At 60.7% G+C, this 14,814-nt stretch overlaps 10 protein-coding genes across 10 annotated transcripts; 4 read left to right on the top strand and 6 right to left on the bottom strand.

Moving 5' to 3' along the window:
* Positions 1 to 653: 653 nt before the first annotated feature.
* OT_ostta03g01220 (FAS1 domain) lies at positions 654 to 1,724 on the bottom strand (the record flags this gene model as incomplete). The annotated part of the gene is made up of 2 exons (XM_022984709.1): positions 654 to 1,522; positions 1,646 to 1,724. 2 exons carry the CDS (start codon positions 1,722 to 1,724, stop codon positions 654 to 656), a joined length of 948 nt encoding a protein of 315 aa, XP_022838444.1.
* Positions 1,725 to 1,896: 172 nt separating this feature from the next.
* Positions 1,897 to 2,574, bottom strand: OT_ostta03g01210 (TPMT family; the record flags this gene model as incomplete). Its single annotated transcript, XM_003077980.2, has 1 exon — positions 1,897 to 2,574. One exon carries the CDS (start codon positions 2,572 to 2,574, stop codon positions 1,897 to 1,899), a length of 678 nt encoding a protein of 225 aa, XP_003078028.2.
* A 128-nt stretch (positions 2,575 to 2,702) lies between these two features.
* OT_ostta03g01200 (Spermidine/spermine synthases family) lies at positions 2,703 to 3,872 on the top strand (the record flags this gene model as incomplete). The annotated part of the gene is made up of 1 exon (XM_022984707.1): positions 2,703 to 3,872. One exon carries the CDS (start codon positions 2,703 to 2,705, stop codon positions 3,870 to 3,872), a length of 1,170 nt encoding a protein of 389 aa, XP_022838443.1.
* A 136-nt stretch (positions 3,873 to 4,008) lies between these two features.
* OT_ostta03g01190 (K Homology domain, type 1) lies at positions 4,009 to 5,262 on the bottom strand (the record flags this gene model as incomplete). Its single annotated transcript, XM_022984706.1, has 1 exon — positions 4,009 to 5,262. One exon carries the CDS (start codon positions 5,260 to 5,262, stop codon positions 4,009 to 4,011), a length of 1,254 nt encoding a protein of 417 aa, XP_022838442.1.
* Positions 5,263 to 5,754: 492 nt separating this feature from the next.
* On the top strand, positions 5,755 to 6,999 carry OT_ostta03g01180 (Serine/threonine-/ dual specificity protein kinase, catalytic domain; the record flags this gene model as incomplete). The annotated part of the gene is made up of 1 exon (XM_022984705.1): positions 5,755 to 6,999. One exon carries the CDS (start codon positions 5,755 to 5,757, stop codon positions 6,997 to 6,999), a length of 1,245 nt encoding a protein of 414 aa, XP_022838441.1.
* A 91-nt stretch (positions 7,000 to 7,090) lies between these two features.
* Positions 7,091 to 7,925, bottom strand: OT_ostta03g01170 (Ribosomal protein S10; the record flags this gene model as incomplete). Its single annotated transcript, XM_022984704.1, has 3 exons — positions 7,091 to 7,405; positions 7,643 to 7,672; positions 7,866 to 7,925. 3 exons carry the CDS (start codon positions 7,923 to 7,925, stop codon positions 7,091 to 7,093), a joined length of 405 nt encoding a protein of 134 aa, XP_022838440.1.
* Positions 7,926 to 8,209: 284 nt separating this feature from the next.
* Positions 8,210 to 9,994, top strand: OT_ostta03g01160 (Orotidine 5'-phosphate decarboxylase, active site; the record flags this gene model as incomplete). The annotated part of the gene is made up of 3 exons (XM_022984703.1): positions 8,210 to 8,228; positions 8,359 to 8,899; positions 9,127 to 9,994. 3 exons carry the CDS (start codon positions 8,210 to 8,212, stop codon positions 9,992 to 9,994), a joined length of 1,428 nt encoding a protein of 475 aa, XP_022838439.1.
* A 210-nt stretch (positions 9,995 to 10,204) lies between these two features.
* On the bottom strand, positions 10,205 to 11,676 carry OT_ostta03g01150 (26S proteasome subunit P45; the record flags this gene model as incomplete). Its single annotated transcript, XM_022984702.1, has 3 exons — positions 10,205 to 11,167; positions 11,274 to 11,371; positions 11,526 to 11,676. The coding sequence occupies 3 exons, from the start codon at positions 11,674 to 11,676 to the stop codon at positions 10,205 to 10,207; spliced, it is 1,212 nt and encodes a 403-aa protein (XP_022838438.1).
* Positions 11,677 to 11,924: 248 nt separating this feature from the next.
* OT_ostta03g01140 (Exonuclease, RNase T/DNA polymerase III) lies at positions 11,925 to 12,797 on the bottom strand (the record flags this gene model as incomplete). Its single annotated transcript, XM_003077975.1, has 1 exon — positions 11,925 to 12,797. One exon carries the CDS (start codon positions 12,795 to 12,797, stop codon positions 11,925 to 11,927), a length of 873 nt encoding a protein of 290 aa, XP_003078023.1.
* Positions 12,798 to 12,947: 150 nt separating this feature from the next.
* On the top strand, positions 12,948 to 14,795 carry OT_ostta03g01130 (P-loop containing nucleoside triphosphate hydrolase; the record flags this gene model as incomplete). Its single annotated transcript, XM_003077974.2, has 1 exon — positions 12,948 to 14,795. The coding sequence occupies one exon, from the start codon at positions 12,948 to 12,950 to the stop codon at positions 14,793 to 14,795; it is 1,848 nt and encodes a 615-aa protein (XP_003078022.2).
* Between the last annotated feature and the right edge of the window lie 19 nt (positions 14,796 to 14,814).

The following is a 14,814-nucleotide window of genomic DNA, read 5'->3' as shown; positions in this document are numbered from 1 at the left end:
CTCGGCGCGCGGGAGGGGGGGGGTGGGACGGGCGCGAGGGCGACGGCGGCGGACGGCGACGGGCGGACGCGCGCGCGGGCGGGCGGGAAGACGATCACGGGGATCCCGAAACCACCGCCGGGAGATCCGTGTGATTTGGATCTCGACGCGCACGATGGACGGCGATTCGCGACGGTGACGGTGCCGAGGGATTGCGCGCCGGGGAGCGAAATGTGGGCGCAAATTTTTCCAAACGGACCCGTGGTGCGATTCAGGATTCCGCGAGGGACGAAGGAGGGGGACGTGATCGAGATCGCGGTGGAGCCGTGGACGGCGGATGAGGTGCCGCCGAAACCTCCGGGATCGGGGGTGCGGGATGGTGATGATGAGGAACCGCCGCCGCCGCCGCCGGAGGAACCCCCGGCGTGGGCGCCGGGGTACGGCGCGCGCGCGCCGCCTCCGCCTCCGCCGCCTCCGCCGGGAATGTTTCCTCCCGCGGGCGCGGTGTACGTTCCACCGCCGCCTCCTGGGTTGCCGTGAGAACCGGTCGAACGTAGAAAGGTTTGTGTTGAAAAGGTAGTCTGTATTTCTTTCGTCGCGCTTCGTCCCGACGAGAACGAGCGCGAGTCGTATCTTTTAAAGCGCGTCTAAGACGTCGTCGCTGGATCCATCAATCATTCGTTCGGCGTCGGTGCTGGAGCCGGAGCGTCGGCTTCGCCGTACGGTTCCGTGTCGATCGGGTAATCGATGTCGAGTACATCGAGCTCGATGTCTTCGAACGAATCTGGCGCGGGCGCGGGCGCGGGCGCCGGTTCCGGAGCTAAGGCCGGCGCCTCCGCTTCATCGTAGTCGTCGCCCATGTCCTCGTTCTTTTCAGCCAACGCTTCGCGAGCGGCCTCGATTCGAGCCTTCTGTTCGTCCGTGAGCTCACCGTCGCCGTCGATGGGAAGTAAGACGCCGTCGATGACGTGGACAATGCTCCCGCAGGCCCGAATGTCCGCGGCTACAATCTTCGCTTCACTGCCGATGCCTTTGATGAAGATGTCACCTTTGAACGACGACACCTCGAGGGCGGCGGATGAGTTGCTGAAAATCTTTGAAAGCACCGTAGGCAAGAATTCACCCTTGGCCGCCTCGGCGCGAAGCTGGCCCCATTTCAAGCTCTCGTCGGGAACGGCGTGATACGCCACGATGAGAGCCTTGAGCTCGTCATTCGAGAACATGTCTTCCAGTCCCGTTCGGAAATCGTCGTAGCCGCCCCAGCTCGTGAAAGATTCGATGGCTTTGTTTGACGGCGCAAAAAAGGTATCCGTCGCCGTTCGATTGTTCAGCGCGTCTCGAATTCTCGGTAGATCGGAGATGGCTTCTTTCAGCGCCGATAACATCGGTACAGTTTCGATGACATCCAACATCGTTTGACATTCCGAGTCTTGTTGTAAAAGTTTTCTGCCGTAGTATCGGACTCGTCGTCTAGCTCTTGGGCGAACGACGACGGCGGCGCCGCCGTACGCCTGGAATCCGTCTTCTCCGTAGCCATAGCCCCCTGGGAGAAGAAAAAGTACTATTGTCAGTATTCACCTGTCTAAAATTGCTCATTAATAGCTTCGTGTCGAGGAGAACGCTCATCATGTAGACAGCTTGTCTTGGACGCGCGGCGTCATCGCACCGTAGTACACGACGGCCTCCACGGGCGCCGTGGCGAGGGCGAAGAAGAGTAGGCTGATGATTCTGAGATATCTGGACATTGATTTGGAAGATTTGTACGTTTTTGCTCGGTATGAGTACGTGCGTGTCGCGCGTCGAGAAGTAAGGCGGCTGCGCGTCTCGTCTTGTCTTGTCTCGGCTGTCGTCTCTCCGAACAGATTATCAATACCGATTCTTGCACATTACATCGCCGCATCGAACGAAGGATTGGAATCACGAGCGACGACGCCACGTGAATAAATACTCCAGCCTTCCTCTCGCGTACATCTCTGCCGGGGTCTCTCGAAGCTCGATCTCCTCGAAACCCGCAGGCGCCAACAATTCGCGAACGATTTCTGGCGTCAACGCGTACGGCGGACCGCCCTCGAAATCGCCCACAGGAAATACCAGACACACCAGCGTCCCTCCGGGCTTGATCAAGCTCGCGTGCTTTCTCGCCCACTCCTCCCTTCGCCTCGGGTCGATGGCGCACAGGAACGTGCAGTCGTACGCAGCGTCGAACGCCTCTTTCGGATCGTACGCGAAAAAGTCGGCCACCACAACCTCCACTCGCGCCGTCTCCGGAATCGACTCCGCCTTCAGTTGCTCCTCGCACGCCTCCTTGGCCGTCTCGGAAATCTCCAACCCGACGACGTCGCCAAAACCGGCGCGCGCGAGCGAAGCCAAAGCGTACCCCCTGCCGCATCCCGGAACCAACGCCCGCCCGGACCCGATCGCGATCTCCTTCGCGTCCAGAGCGTTTTGAAACGCCGGTTCAGTGCGCGAGCAATCGAACGCGGCGCCCTTGGTGATTCCGCGGCTCCACATGCCTTCCCAATCGGTCGATCCGTCTTGGCGAGCGAAATCCCCCGCGTTCGACGTCACCGCGCCGTCTATCGCGCGCGTCGACATCGCTCGTCGGTCAAAAACTCTTTTATACGTTCCTAGGCGGCGCGTGACAGTCGCGGGCGCGGCGAGGGCGACGCGCATCGACGTGTGCCGTGTCGGTGCCGACGACGTCGTCATTCAACGTCATTCCCATGCGCGCGCTCTCGCGCCTCGCGCGCGCGCCGGGTCGCGTCACTCGACGATACGGCTCGCGACGCGTCGTCCGGACGAAGGCGTCGCTGTTAGATCGCGCCGAACGGGCGTTGAGACGCGCGAGCGGAGATTACGAGCGAAGTGAGCTCGCGTACTTGGCGTACGATCCGGCGAGCGAACGCACGGCGCACGCGTCGACGAGCGCCATCAATGGCTCCGTGAGAGTCGCTGCGTTCGGGCCGTGGCGGTCGTTGCGGTTCAACGAGATCGAGCAAGGGTTGGCGTACTGCGGACGCGAGGCGGCGGCGGCGGCTGAGAGGGACGGGAAGGCCGCGATGGACGACGAAGCGCTCCCGTACGAGTATCTGCGCGTGATGACGGCGGCGTCGATGGGGTTGTTGAAGCACAAAGGGTTGGATCCGTCGACGGGCGGGCGGGCGCGGGTGTTCCACGTGGGCCTGGGCGCGGGCGCGGCGCCCGCGTTTTGGCAGCGGACGTTCCCAGAGAGCGACGTCGAGGTCGTGGAGATCGATCCCGTGGTCCTAAACGTCGCTAGAGACGTTCTGGGGGTGAAAATGCGTGTCCACGGCGAAAATTTCGGGGACAAAGGATCAATGCGGGTGATTTTAGGAGATTGCGCGCGCGTGCTCGAGGAGCGCTCGGCGCTGGACGTCATCTTCATGGATGCTTTCGACGGCGAGGGAGAGATACCGCGACACCTGAGGGACGAGACGTTTTTGGAAACGTGTGGCAATGCGCTTGGTGAAGATGGGAGTTTGGTGGTGAACATGTTTAACGGAACGCGCGGGTCGCCGGCGCGCGAAACCGTGCGTGATTTCGCTCGATTACTTGAACGATATATTGGTCCAGTGTGCAGTTTTCCCGTCATGGATTCCCCCGTCAACGTCGTCCTGAGCGCAACGAAGAGTAAATCGACGAGACCAACGCGCGATGAGTTCATTCTCTGGACGAAATCGATGGGTGAGCGAGCAGGATTCGCGTGGCAACCGGAGCGACTCGTCGAGGGGGCATTTTGGGTCGACGCAACGGGAGACGAGATATTGGAAGCCGTAGCGGGCGGTAAGCCCGGCATCAGGGGACGATTCCGAGGTAGAAACGGAACGTTGATGCCTCGAGAGTTTTTGGATGTTGTCGAGCATAGAGAGTGATTGAGATTGATTAGATAGCTTCGTTTGCTTCGCCGCGGCGTTCGTGGCCTCGATCGATCGTAGTTGTAGGCACGATGAAGACTGAAGACGATTCCTTTAGAGTAGAAACTTCGTCAAGTATCTAAGCCGTGCAAATCTAGTTCGTCGGGCGCTCGTATTGAGTGACGTTGGTAACGGTGTTCCAGTAGTAGACTGGACCACCGTTACCCGGATTTACTTCTTCCCATCCGTGCGGGAGCGGCCCGCCCGCTGGTGCCGCACCGCCGTACGCTTGTTGACCGTACGCCTGTTGACCGTAGCCTTGTTGCTGGTACGCACCGCCACCATACGCTTGCTGGCCGTATCCTTGCTGCTGGTAGCCGCCGCCGTATCCTTGCTGCTGGTATCCACTGCCGAATCCGCCGCCGCCGCGCTGCGGCGCCGTGTGGATGTACTCTTGGATCATACGGACGGCCTCCGCGCATTGCTGCGGAGTGCCATACACCTCGGCAACGTTTTCTTGACGATTCATTCTGACACGAGTGCCAGTTTGGGACTCGACGCGACGAATATTTTCTCCGCCGCGACCGATAATGCGACCCTCTTGGCCTTCGCACGGAACTCTTTCGTTGTAACCGCTCCACGGGCCGCCTCCACCAACACCGACCGCGCCACCGCGCATCGGTTGACCGCCGTATGAGCTGAACGAGCCGGTCGGAACGGGTTGACCGGCGCGTTCCAATTCCTCGCGAACGTTACCGTCTTCGACGATGCGAGTGATCTCGTCGCAGCAGTCGTTCACGTTGGCCAACATACCGACCACCTCCGCGAGTCCCGCCGGTCGGTTCATCGTGATTCGCACGCGGAATCGGTCTTGAAGCTCTCGGATCTTCGAGCCTCCGCGCCCGATGATGCGACCTTCGTTGCCCTGCGTCGGAGCGTCCCGTCGCACCTCTCCATTCGGGAGGTTATACATGGCAAAGTTGTGACCATCCCTCGTGAGGCCACCGTCGACGATGTCCGATCCGGCGCCGACGTTCTCCGTGCGCGCGCGTTGCGATTCAGGCGGGGCGTAGTCTTGTTCGGGCGAGCGCTCGCGCTTCTTTTCGCTCGCGGCGTGCTCGGCCATGGCCTTCTCAGCCATCTCGTCCGCCTTCGCCTGCACGTCGTCCTCACCCGCGTCTTCTGGTGCGTACTCCTCGTCCGCATCCTCCTTCTCCTCGGCGGTGGCTTCCTCCTTCTCCTCCTCCGCCGCGTCTTCCTCCGCGGGTTCCTCCGCGGCGTCCTCATCCTTCGCCATCGCCTCCTCCAATCGCGCCACGAGCGCCGCCTTCAACCCACTCACGTCCAACCCCCGAGCCTTCAACGCCTCTTTCAGCTGCGCCACCGTCATCTTCGTCAGCGCCGTCATCGTCCCCAGGCACGCGTCTCGATCGTCCGACACGTCGAGAATGAATGAATTCGAACGATCTCCGCGATTCCACCACCGACGCCCACGTCCGAGCCCCCGTCCGATCGCGCGCGCGTCCGCGACGGTTCAACGGGTCACCCGCGACGTCGGCGCACCGCGCGCGTGTCGTGCGTGCGCTCGAGCGCGCGCGCGTGTGCCGATCCCGTCGCGATCGCGCGCGGTCAATCGCGCGCCGCCCTAGGGTCGACGACGCGCATCGACGCGGGGTCTTCATCGACGTTTTCGTCACAGAGTACGCGTCCCGCCCCGCGTGATCGCCCCGCGCGTCGCGCGCGTGACGTGCGTGGCGTACATGGCGTCCACGGCCACGGAGTACGGACGTCACCCCCCCGCGCGGGGTCGATCGCGCGATGGACGGGGTCGCTAAACCCTACGCCACCGCGCGATCGCGACGTCCGCGACGGCGAGACGGCGGTCGACGCCGCGCGCTCGATGGCGCCCTCGCGCGCGCGCGCGCGGTTGGAGGACGCGTACGAGCGCGCGTCGGTCCCCGCGCGCGCGGCGAACGTGGATGGGTCCGACGTCCTGGGCGCTGGGAATTTTGGCACCGCGCGGTTGATGCGACGGCGACGCACCGGTGAGCTCGTCGCGGTGAAGTTCATCGAACGCGGCGCGCACGTGGATGAAAACGTGAAGCGAGAGTTGGTGAATCATCGAGGGCTGACGCATCCGAACGTCGTGGGGTTCATCGAGTGCGCGGTGACGGATAAACACCTGGCGATCGTGTTGGAGTACGCGAGTGGGGGGGAACTGTTCGATCGAGTGCTGAAATCGCCGGGAGGACACTTTGCGGAGGCGGAGGGGCGGTATTTTTTTCAGCAGCTCATCTCGGGCGTGGCGTATTGTCACGCGAAAGGCGTGGCGCATCGGGATTTGAAGTTGGAGAATGCGCTCTTGGACGGCGGCGCGGTGCCGAGGTTGAAGATTTGTGACTTTGGTTACTCGAAGAATTCATTCATCGATAGCGATCCGAAGAGCACGGTGGGAACGCCGGCGTACATCGCTCCCGAGGTGCTCGAGCGGAAGCCGTACGACGGGAAGACGGCGGACGTGTGGTCGTGCGGCGTGACGCTCTTCGTGATGCTCTGCGGGAAATATCCGTTTGAGGACAGGCGACGGCCGAGAGATTTTAGGAGTACCATCGTCAAGATCCGTAATTGCGAGTACGAGATTCCACGAAACGTAGTTCTTAGTCCTGGGTGCGTGGACTTGATAAAACGCATCTTCGTCGTGGACCCGCAGCGACGGATTGATATTCCAGGGATCCAGGCGCACCCGTGGTTCGTCACAGATCTCCCGCTCGAGCTCGTCGATGCGAATGGAATCAACGATGCGGCGCCACGCACGTCAATGACCGTAGAGGACATTCTTGCTGTCGTCGAGGAGGCCAAGGTGCCTCACGGTGGCGAACAGCATCATCGCGAGTTGGAGGATGACCATCACGACATGGTGACGAGCGGCGAGTTCGACGACGACGATATGGCAGCTTCATTGTCACGCAGCGCGCGCGCGTTTCGCTCGGGGTCTCGCAGAAATAATTCATGGTTGACGCTCGGCTCCGTCACACGGCGACTGTGGCCCCCGTCGGCTCCTGGGATGATTTTCGACGCTTTCTTTGTCTTGCTCGCGCGCGCGATTCGCTCTGCCGATTTTGTATTGATGCAGACTACGTGCTGATTACAAAGCGCAGTCTCGCGCGCTTTCTCTCATTTCTAAAACATCCACTGGTCACCCTATCCAAATAATGAAACGTAAAAATCCTCCTCGCTTAGAGCTTGATCTCGACGTCAACCCCAGACGGAAGCTCGAGCGCCATGAGCGCATCGATCGTTTGTGCCGTCGGCTGGTGCACGTCGATCAATCGGTGGTGCGTGCGAGTCTCGAAGTGTTCCCGGCTGTCCTTGTTAACGTGCGGAGAGCGCAGGACGCAGAAGATGCGTCGCTTCGTCGGAAGCGGCACCGGACCCGAGATGCGCGCCTCAGTCGCCTTTGCCGCCTCGATGATCTTATCGCATGCGCTTTGCATGTGGTTCGTCTCGAACGAGCGCAAGCGAATGCGAATTTTTTGGGCTTGCACAGCGGCCTGCAGGAAATGAGAAGGATGCCTTCAGGTCAGTCTCTCGTTCGCCGCTCGCGCGTCCGTCGTCTCGTCGGTATATCGTCCCGCTCGCGGTACCGACTCCCGTGTGAATATCCCTCACATCCTCCCCGGTCGTGTGTGCACCGACGTCGCGTCGCGTGCCCATCGACACCGTCGTCGCCTCGGCATCGCCGCCTCGCTCGGGTCAGGGTCTCTGGTCGTCGCTCGAAAATCACGCACCGCCTGCGCCGTCGTCGCTCGCGGCTTCACCTACGCGCGCGAAACCGTCGAGAAAAAATCATCAGTCACCATCCCTCCGTCGTCGTCACCCAAACCTCGCTCGAGCGTGCTCGTGCGCTCGCCCAACGTCACCATCGCGTGACGTCTCGCGTCAGGGTTTTCCCACCACCCTCGCGCGCGTCGAGCCCTCGTCGCGCGCGCGGGTCGTTCGCGTTCGACGCACCGTGCGGGCGCGCGCCGGAGCGGCTCTCAGAGAACTCATCGATTGCGTCGCGGCGAACATCGTGCGCGTCGTCGCGGAGTGCCGTGCGCGTGCGTGTTCGTCGCGACGCGCCACGACGACGCCTCGAGCGGCGGGTCGCGCGCGCGGGGGGCGCGCATTCTCGTACTGTAGATCTTTTAGATCTGTGTACGTGTTCTTCGGGTGTGCTGTGCGTCGAGTGCGTCTCTGCTGAGTCATGAGTCGTCCATGAATGCGTGGGTCATGACTCCACGAGTGCAGGCACTCCAACGAGGTCCCGGCGGCGTCCCGCGCGGTGTCGCCACAGAGACGCGCGCGCGCGAGTCATGGACGCTCGCATCGATGGTACGCGCGCGTGAGACGCGTCTTTCGCGCGCGCGCGCGTTCGGGGTGATTTTCTGGCGACGTCGACGGCGTGAAAGCGAGCGAGGACTGACGAATGGCGCTTTTTAAACTTGCGTCCATCGGGCAACAGCGCTCGTGATGCGCCTGCACGAGATCGAGGCGGTGAAGTTCGGGGAGTTCACGCTCAAGTCTGGGATTGTGTCGCCGATTTACGTCGATCTTCGAGTGATCGTGTCGTACCCGGACGTTCTGAGTTCGGTCGCGGAGTGCATGTGGGACGTGCTGAAGGCGAACGGCGCGACGTTTGATAACATGTGTGGGGTGCCGTACACGGCGCTGCCGATCGCTACGTGCATGTCGCTGGCGCACGACTGCCCGATGGTGATGCGTCGTAAGGAGGTGAAGGCGTACGGGACGAAGAAGCAGATCGAGGGGGCGTTCGAGGCTGGACAAACGTGCCTGTGCGTTGAGGACTTGGTCACGTCCGGGGCGTCCGTGATGGAGACTGTGGAGCCGCTCGAGCGCGTTGGACTCAAGGTGAAGGACGTGGTGGTGCTCATCGATCGCGAACAAGGGGGCGAGGCGCGCTTGGCGTCCCACGGTCTTCGCTTACACTCCGTCCTGCCGCTGTCCCGCGTCCTGCGCACGCTCGAGGCGAACGGCAAGATGAGGTGCGTTGATTCGAAATCCGATATCCATGGGCGTGCATCAGTCTTCTCGTTTGCGCGATCATTCACGCGTTTCCGAATTTTCACGCACGCAACATCGACATTGGTCGCTCCGCAACCCTTTCCCTGGACGTCGCCTCTCTTGTGGGTCGTCAAGGTGGATATGCACCAACATTTTAGAAACTCTTTCTCGTGACTGACATTCGACGAATTTCACCTCTCCATCGCAGCTCCGAGCTCGTTCAAACCGTCAAAGACTTCATTGCGGCGAACCAAACCATGCCGGCCGCAGGCGAACAGGCGAAGAAGCCGACGCGCATGTCGTACACGGCTCGCTCCGAGCTCACTGACAACGCGTGCGCGAAGCAGTTGTTCAACTTGATGGAGACGAAAAAGACCAACTTGTGCGTCGCCGCCGACGTTAACACGGCGAAGGAATTACTGGAACTCGCCGAGGTTCTCGGGCCGGAAATTTGCATGCTCAAGACGCACTGTGATCTTTATCCGGATTTCACTGAGTCATTTGGCGAACAGCTCATGGCCATCGCGGAGAAGCATAACTTTATGATCTTCGAAGACCGTAAGTTTGCCGATATCGGTAACACCGTGGTCGGTCAGTACAGCAGTGGCGTGCATAAGATTGCGGATTGGAGCCACATCACGAATGCGCACATCGTTCCGGGTAGCGGCATCATCGATGGCTTGAAGTCTGTTGGTCTCTCCAAGGGCCGAGGTCTGCTCCTTCTCGCGGAGATGAGCTCCAAGGGGACAATGGCCAAGGGTGAGTACACTGAAGCCGCCATCGGTATGGCCGCCCAGCACCCTGACTTCGTCATGGGCTTCATCTCTACCAACCCCAAGGCGTGGAAGGCGGAGTGGAGCAAGGGTCTGATCAACATGACCCCGGGTGTGCAGTTGCAACAAGGCGGCGACGCCATGGGCCAGCAATACAACACTCCGCACAACGTCATCGTGGAGAACGGTAGTGATGTTATCATCGTCGGCCGTGGCATCTACAGGGCGGCAGATCCGGCCGCCGCGGCTAAGGAGTACCGCGCCGCTGGCTGGGAGGCGTATCAAACATCGATTTCGGCTTAGAGACATTTTCAATAATAATTTGAGCAGATTTCGCGCTACCTATTCGAAACATTACGGCATAACATTCGCTATTTTTCATTCAAGCGTAAGAAATGAGCGGTGTGCGCTTCCAGAGGTGCGCCGCTCCACGCGTGGAATCGACGGCGCTGTGCGCTCGAGAGATCCAAATCCTCGTCATGTTCTTACAATCGCTAATCTGACGTTTGCGAATTACGAAAAGAGCTTCTTGATGCTGATATTCTTCTCGCTATCCTTCTTCATTACCTTGGAAACGGCCATTTCGAAGTCTTCTTGAGTGACGTGCACGCGCCGCTCGCGAAGGGCGAACATACCCGCCTCCGTGCACACAGCCTTCGACTCCGCTCCCGAGGCGCCGCCCATCTTGCTCGCGATCTTCTTGAGATCAATACCACGCACAAGGTTCATTTTACGGCTGTGAATCTTGAGAATGTCCACTCTACTTTCCTCAGATGGGTTAGGGAACTCGATTTTACGATCGATGCGACCCGGACGAAGTAACGCTTGATCGAGAATGTCCAGCCGATTCGTCGCCATGATCACCTTGATCTGGTTCGTCGCCTCGAAACCGTCGAGTTGGTTCAAAAGCTCGAGCATCGTGCGTTGGACTTCGCTGTCACCCCCACCGCCTCCGCCACCAGAATCACGCGCGCTCCCGATGGAATCAACTTCGTCCATGAATAGGATGCTCGGCGCGTGTTCGCGAGCCATGACGAACAGTTCGCGTACCATCCGTGCCCCTTCCCCTATGTACTTTTGAACTAATTCCGATCCGGACACGCGAATGAAACAACAATCGGTATGGTGCGCCACGGCTCGAGCCAGGAGTGTCTTCCCCGTTCCTGGGGGCCCGTACAGAATCACCCCCTTTGGCTGCGCGATGCCGAGCGAATCGAACAGCTCCGGGTGTTTGATAGGGAGCTCCACCACCTCCTTGATCTCCTTCACCTGCTGATCCAGACCACCGATCATGTCGAACGTCGAGTCCGGAACCTTCTCCACTTTCATGAGCGACACCAACGGGTCAATGTTCGACGGCAAGATCACGTGTAGCGTGTACGAATCGTTCCGCAGCGCCACCCGCGTCCCCGGCGTGAGCTTCGTCACATCGATGCTCTTATCCATGTCACATACGTATTTACCCTCCGGATGCACCTGCGTCGAGCCGAAAACGTCCCGTCAGTCTCCAAATCTCTTCCAGTCTAAGAACGACGCGCGTTCTATGACTTTGCGCGCCGGCGCCACCCTCAAATAAACGTACCTTGACCAACACCTTCTTCTTCCCCATCACCTTGACGACCTCTCCAACGTACGATCCCGGTTCCTGAAGCATGTGTAACTCCTCTCGCAACGACCTCACTACGAGCGCGCGGAAAGGCGTCGATCGCGCACGTCAGTCTCCTCTCCGCGCGATCTCCAAGGAACTCCCCCTCCCGCTCGCCCATCGCACGAGCGCGTCCGACGAACGATGTCGCACGAACAATATACGCGTCATCTCGCGCCCACGACGCACCTCGTCCGTTCAGCGCGTTCCTCTGCGCCTCCAAACGTCGAAGATTCATCGTCTTGTCCCTGAGCGCCACCTCGAGCTGTTCGATCTTCGCGTCGTAATACGCGCGCAGGCCCTGCGCGCGCGGCGCATCGCTCGTCAAGACGTCCGTCATGACGTCGATGCGCGCGTTCGCGTCGACGGAGCTCGCGCGCGTCGGCGTGTGCGGCCGCGCGCGAGGGAGCGTCGATGACGTTTATTTTTTCACGGTCGAGGTGTTTTTTATTTGCAGAGGCGGAGGCGGCGGACGGAGACGCGCGCGGCGCGTCGATCACGATGCGGGTGCGCGGACGTGATTCCGCGGTACATTCAGAGTGTACAGGGTGCTATGCGTTACACGGCGCGAGCGCACGCGAGGTGCGATCAATCGCGCGAGGTCTTTCGCTTCTTCTTCCCGCCGTCTCGCCCGCTCTTTCCGTCGGCGAGCCGCAAGCTCGCTTCCCACTTTTTGGCGAACTTTTTATAAAGCGCCAGCGCCGCGCGCGCATCGTCCACGGATGAGTGCTCGCCGGTTTGAATCTCTAATCCTAAGTGTTGCCTCGCGAGATCGCGAAGCGCTCGACACCCGCGTCCGCGCGGCGCGCCGGGGACGCACCGCTCCTCGGGTCGAAGCGGTCGCGTGAGCGGGTGATACAAACTCGTATCTCGCGTGTCTCGCTTCGGGTGATCGAGCATCAACGCCTTCATGTCGTTCTTCAACGAGTGCCCGACCAGGACTTTCCCTCTCAAGAGTTCGCTCATCTGCGCTTGGACGACTCGAAACGTCCGCGCGCCGCTCTCCGCCTTGACGTCATTCGGCCGCACCCCGCTCACCGCCGTTCTGTAATCCGTCACGCGTTCCGTCGGTTGTACGAACACGTCTAAAATAACGTTCCCATCCTCGTTCACGACCGAGACGCGCGCTAGGACGCTTCTCCGTCCGTCCTCGCCCACGCCCACCATTTCGCAATCCAACGCCAGCGTCCGCGTCACCGCCGTGTTTCGTCCCGTCGGCTTCGGTTTCCCACCCTTTTCTTTCACATCGATCCCACCGTCTCGCACGTCCTCCATCAATCCGTTCACGCTCGATTCCGTCGCCGCGCGCGCCATCGCCGCGCGCTCGGCTGCTTTCTTCTTCGCCTTGTCCGACGTCCCAGCGTTGATCTTCGCGCTCAACGCCGCCCAATTACCCCCCGTGCGCCTCGTCGAGGCGTCGGCGGATGCCTCGGTACCACCACCGCGCTTCTTCTTCCCCATCGTCGCCGAGGGCGCGAAGGGCGCGTCGATGAGAGGCGTGTTCGTTCGTTTCTGAGCTTTTCCTCAGTGGCGGCGGCGTCCAAAAGTTCGCACAGCGCGACGCACGGACACGGCCGCGTCATGCTCACGCTTCGCGGGTCATCGACGACGATGACCGCGATCGCGTCGACGCTTCGGCAGTGTAAGCGCCGCGGTGAGCGCGCGTCGAGGTGGACCTTACGAAGGGACGCGTCGACGAAAATCGTCGGACGCGCTTCGCCGCCGGTGTCGCCAGAGGCGGAGATGCAGACGATCACGGACGAGGGGTTGTTCTCGGGGACGTGTGTGCGCGTGGACGCGGGCGGGGTGGCGGTGCTGGAGGGGATGCGGAGCGCGGCGCCGCCGGGGGCTACGGTGACGTTCGGCGAAGGCGGAAGACGAGGCGTGTTGCTAGCGCATCGAGAGCCGAAGACCTTCGCGCTGATGTTCGAGGAGGAAGCGAACGGGAGAAAAAAGGTCGACGCCGGGGATGGGGTCCTGGGTACGGTCGGGGAGGCGAGTAAGATGGAGTTCGCGTGCGGGCCAAGCGCGCGTTGGGCCGCCGGGAGGACAGTGAACGCGTTCGGCGAGTGCCTGAAGGGCGAGCGCATGGTTACCGGGACGGATGATTCGTCGCGGATGATGCGCGAACCGCCGACGGTTGAGGATAGAAAACCGATCACGACGCCGCTGGTGACGGGTGTGAAGGCAGTGGACGTGCTCGCGCCGCTCGGCCGAGGGCAATGCATGCTCGTGAGCGGCGAGCCAGGAACTGGGCTCTCCGAGCTCTGTTTGACCACGATTGCGGCGCAAAAGAAGACGGGCGTGCGATGCGTCTACGCTGCGCTCGGTGCGCAGGCTTCGCGCGTGGAAGAGGTTGAGAAAAGATTGGAACAGGATGGAGCCATGGAGTACACGACCATCGTCACTGTTGATAAGGAGGCGAGCGAGGGCGAGAGGTACGCGGCCACGTGCACGGCATTTGCCATCGCCGAGGGCGCTCGCGCCGTGGGACAAGATGTTCTCTTGGTTCTCGACGATTTCACGGGCTTGGTGAACTTCACCAAGGACATGAGTCGACTGGCGCCACAGTTGAACGTCGCGGAGGGAACGCAGGAGGAGATGGAGGAGTACGAGGGCATGTTGATCTCCGCATCTCTTGCTGAGCGCCGTCGTTTCTTGGGGATGACGCTTCAGCGAGTCGCTCGATTGAACGACAAGCTGAAAGGGGGGTCGATCACGCTAATGGGGGTGATGTATCATCCGAAGGGTGCGTACAAGAAGTCGTTCAAGGGTGGAATGGAAACCTCGGGTTCCGGCGGCGCTGTCCTTCCCAACAGTGTGGAATCCATCAAGGGGTTTGATTCTATGCCCTCCGCGGTGCAAGAGAAACTTCGTAAGGCACTCGCAGAGAAGGCGAAGGCGATGGAGCACTCGTCGAGCGAAGATGACGTCCCTGAGGCGGCATTCGTCCAGACCAGACCCATGGTGGAGGAGTTCATGTCCATCACAGATGGTCAGGTCTTCGTCGACTCTTACGATCCAGAGCAAGGCTGGATCATCAGCGCGAAAGACTCCGTCAGTCGCATCGGTTCTCCGGGCGCGGCTGGACCGTTCCGCTCGCTCAACTTCCTCCAGCTTCGACTCGACTTGATGCAATCGGACGACATGGGCACATTTGGAAGCTCCGGCGCGGAGAAGAGCAAGCTTCGCAGCCGCTCCGAGGCCATTCGCGGCTTTCTCAAGCAAAAGCAAGGTGAAGTGGCGTCGCTCGCGGAGCAAACAATCGGTCTTTTCGCGATACAGAGCGGGTTCACGAACGAAAAGACTGCTCAAGAAGTGGAACTAATGCTCACCCAGGCGTATGTACGCGCTCGCGAAACGTTGAGCGAGGAGGTTGAGTTCATTAACAAAAATCAATCTTCAGAGCTCTCCAAGGAGACCGCGGATAAATTCACAGAGCTTTTCAAGTCTCTTTAAAATCATACCTCTAGGTTAT

This window comes from Ostreococcus tauri, assembly GCF_000214015.3.
Source record: "Ostreococcus tauri WGS project CAID00000000 data, contig chromosome 03, whole genome shotgun sequence".
Lineage (NCBI taxonomy): Eukaryota > Viridiplantae > Chlorophyta > Mamiellophyceae > Mamiellales > Bathycoccaceae > Ostreococcus > Ostreococcus tauri.
The sequence above is the reverse complement of the archived record's forward strand: the minus strand, read 5'-3'. Positions and strand labels throughout refer to the sequence as shown.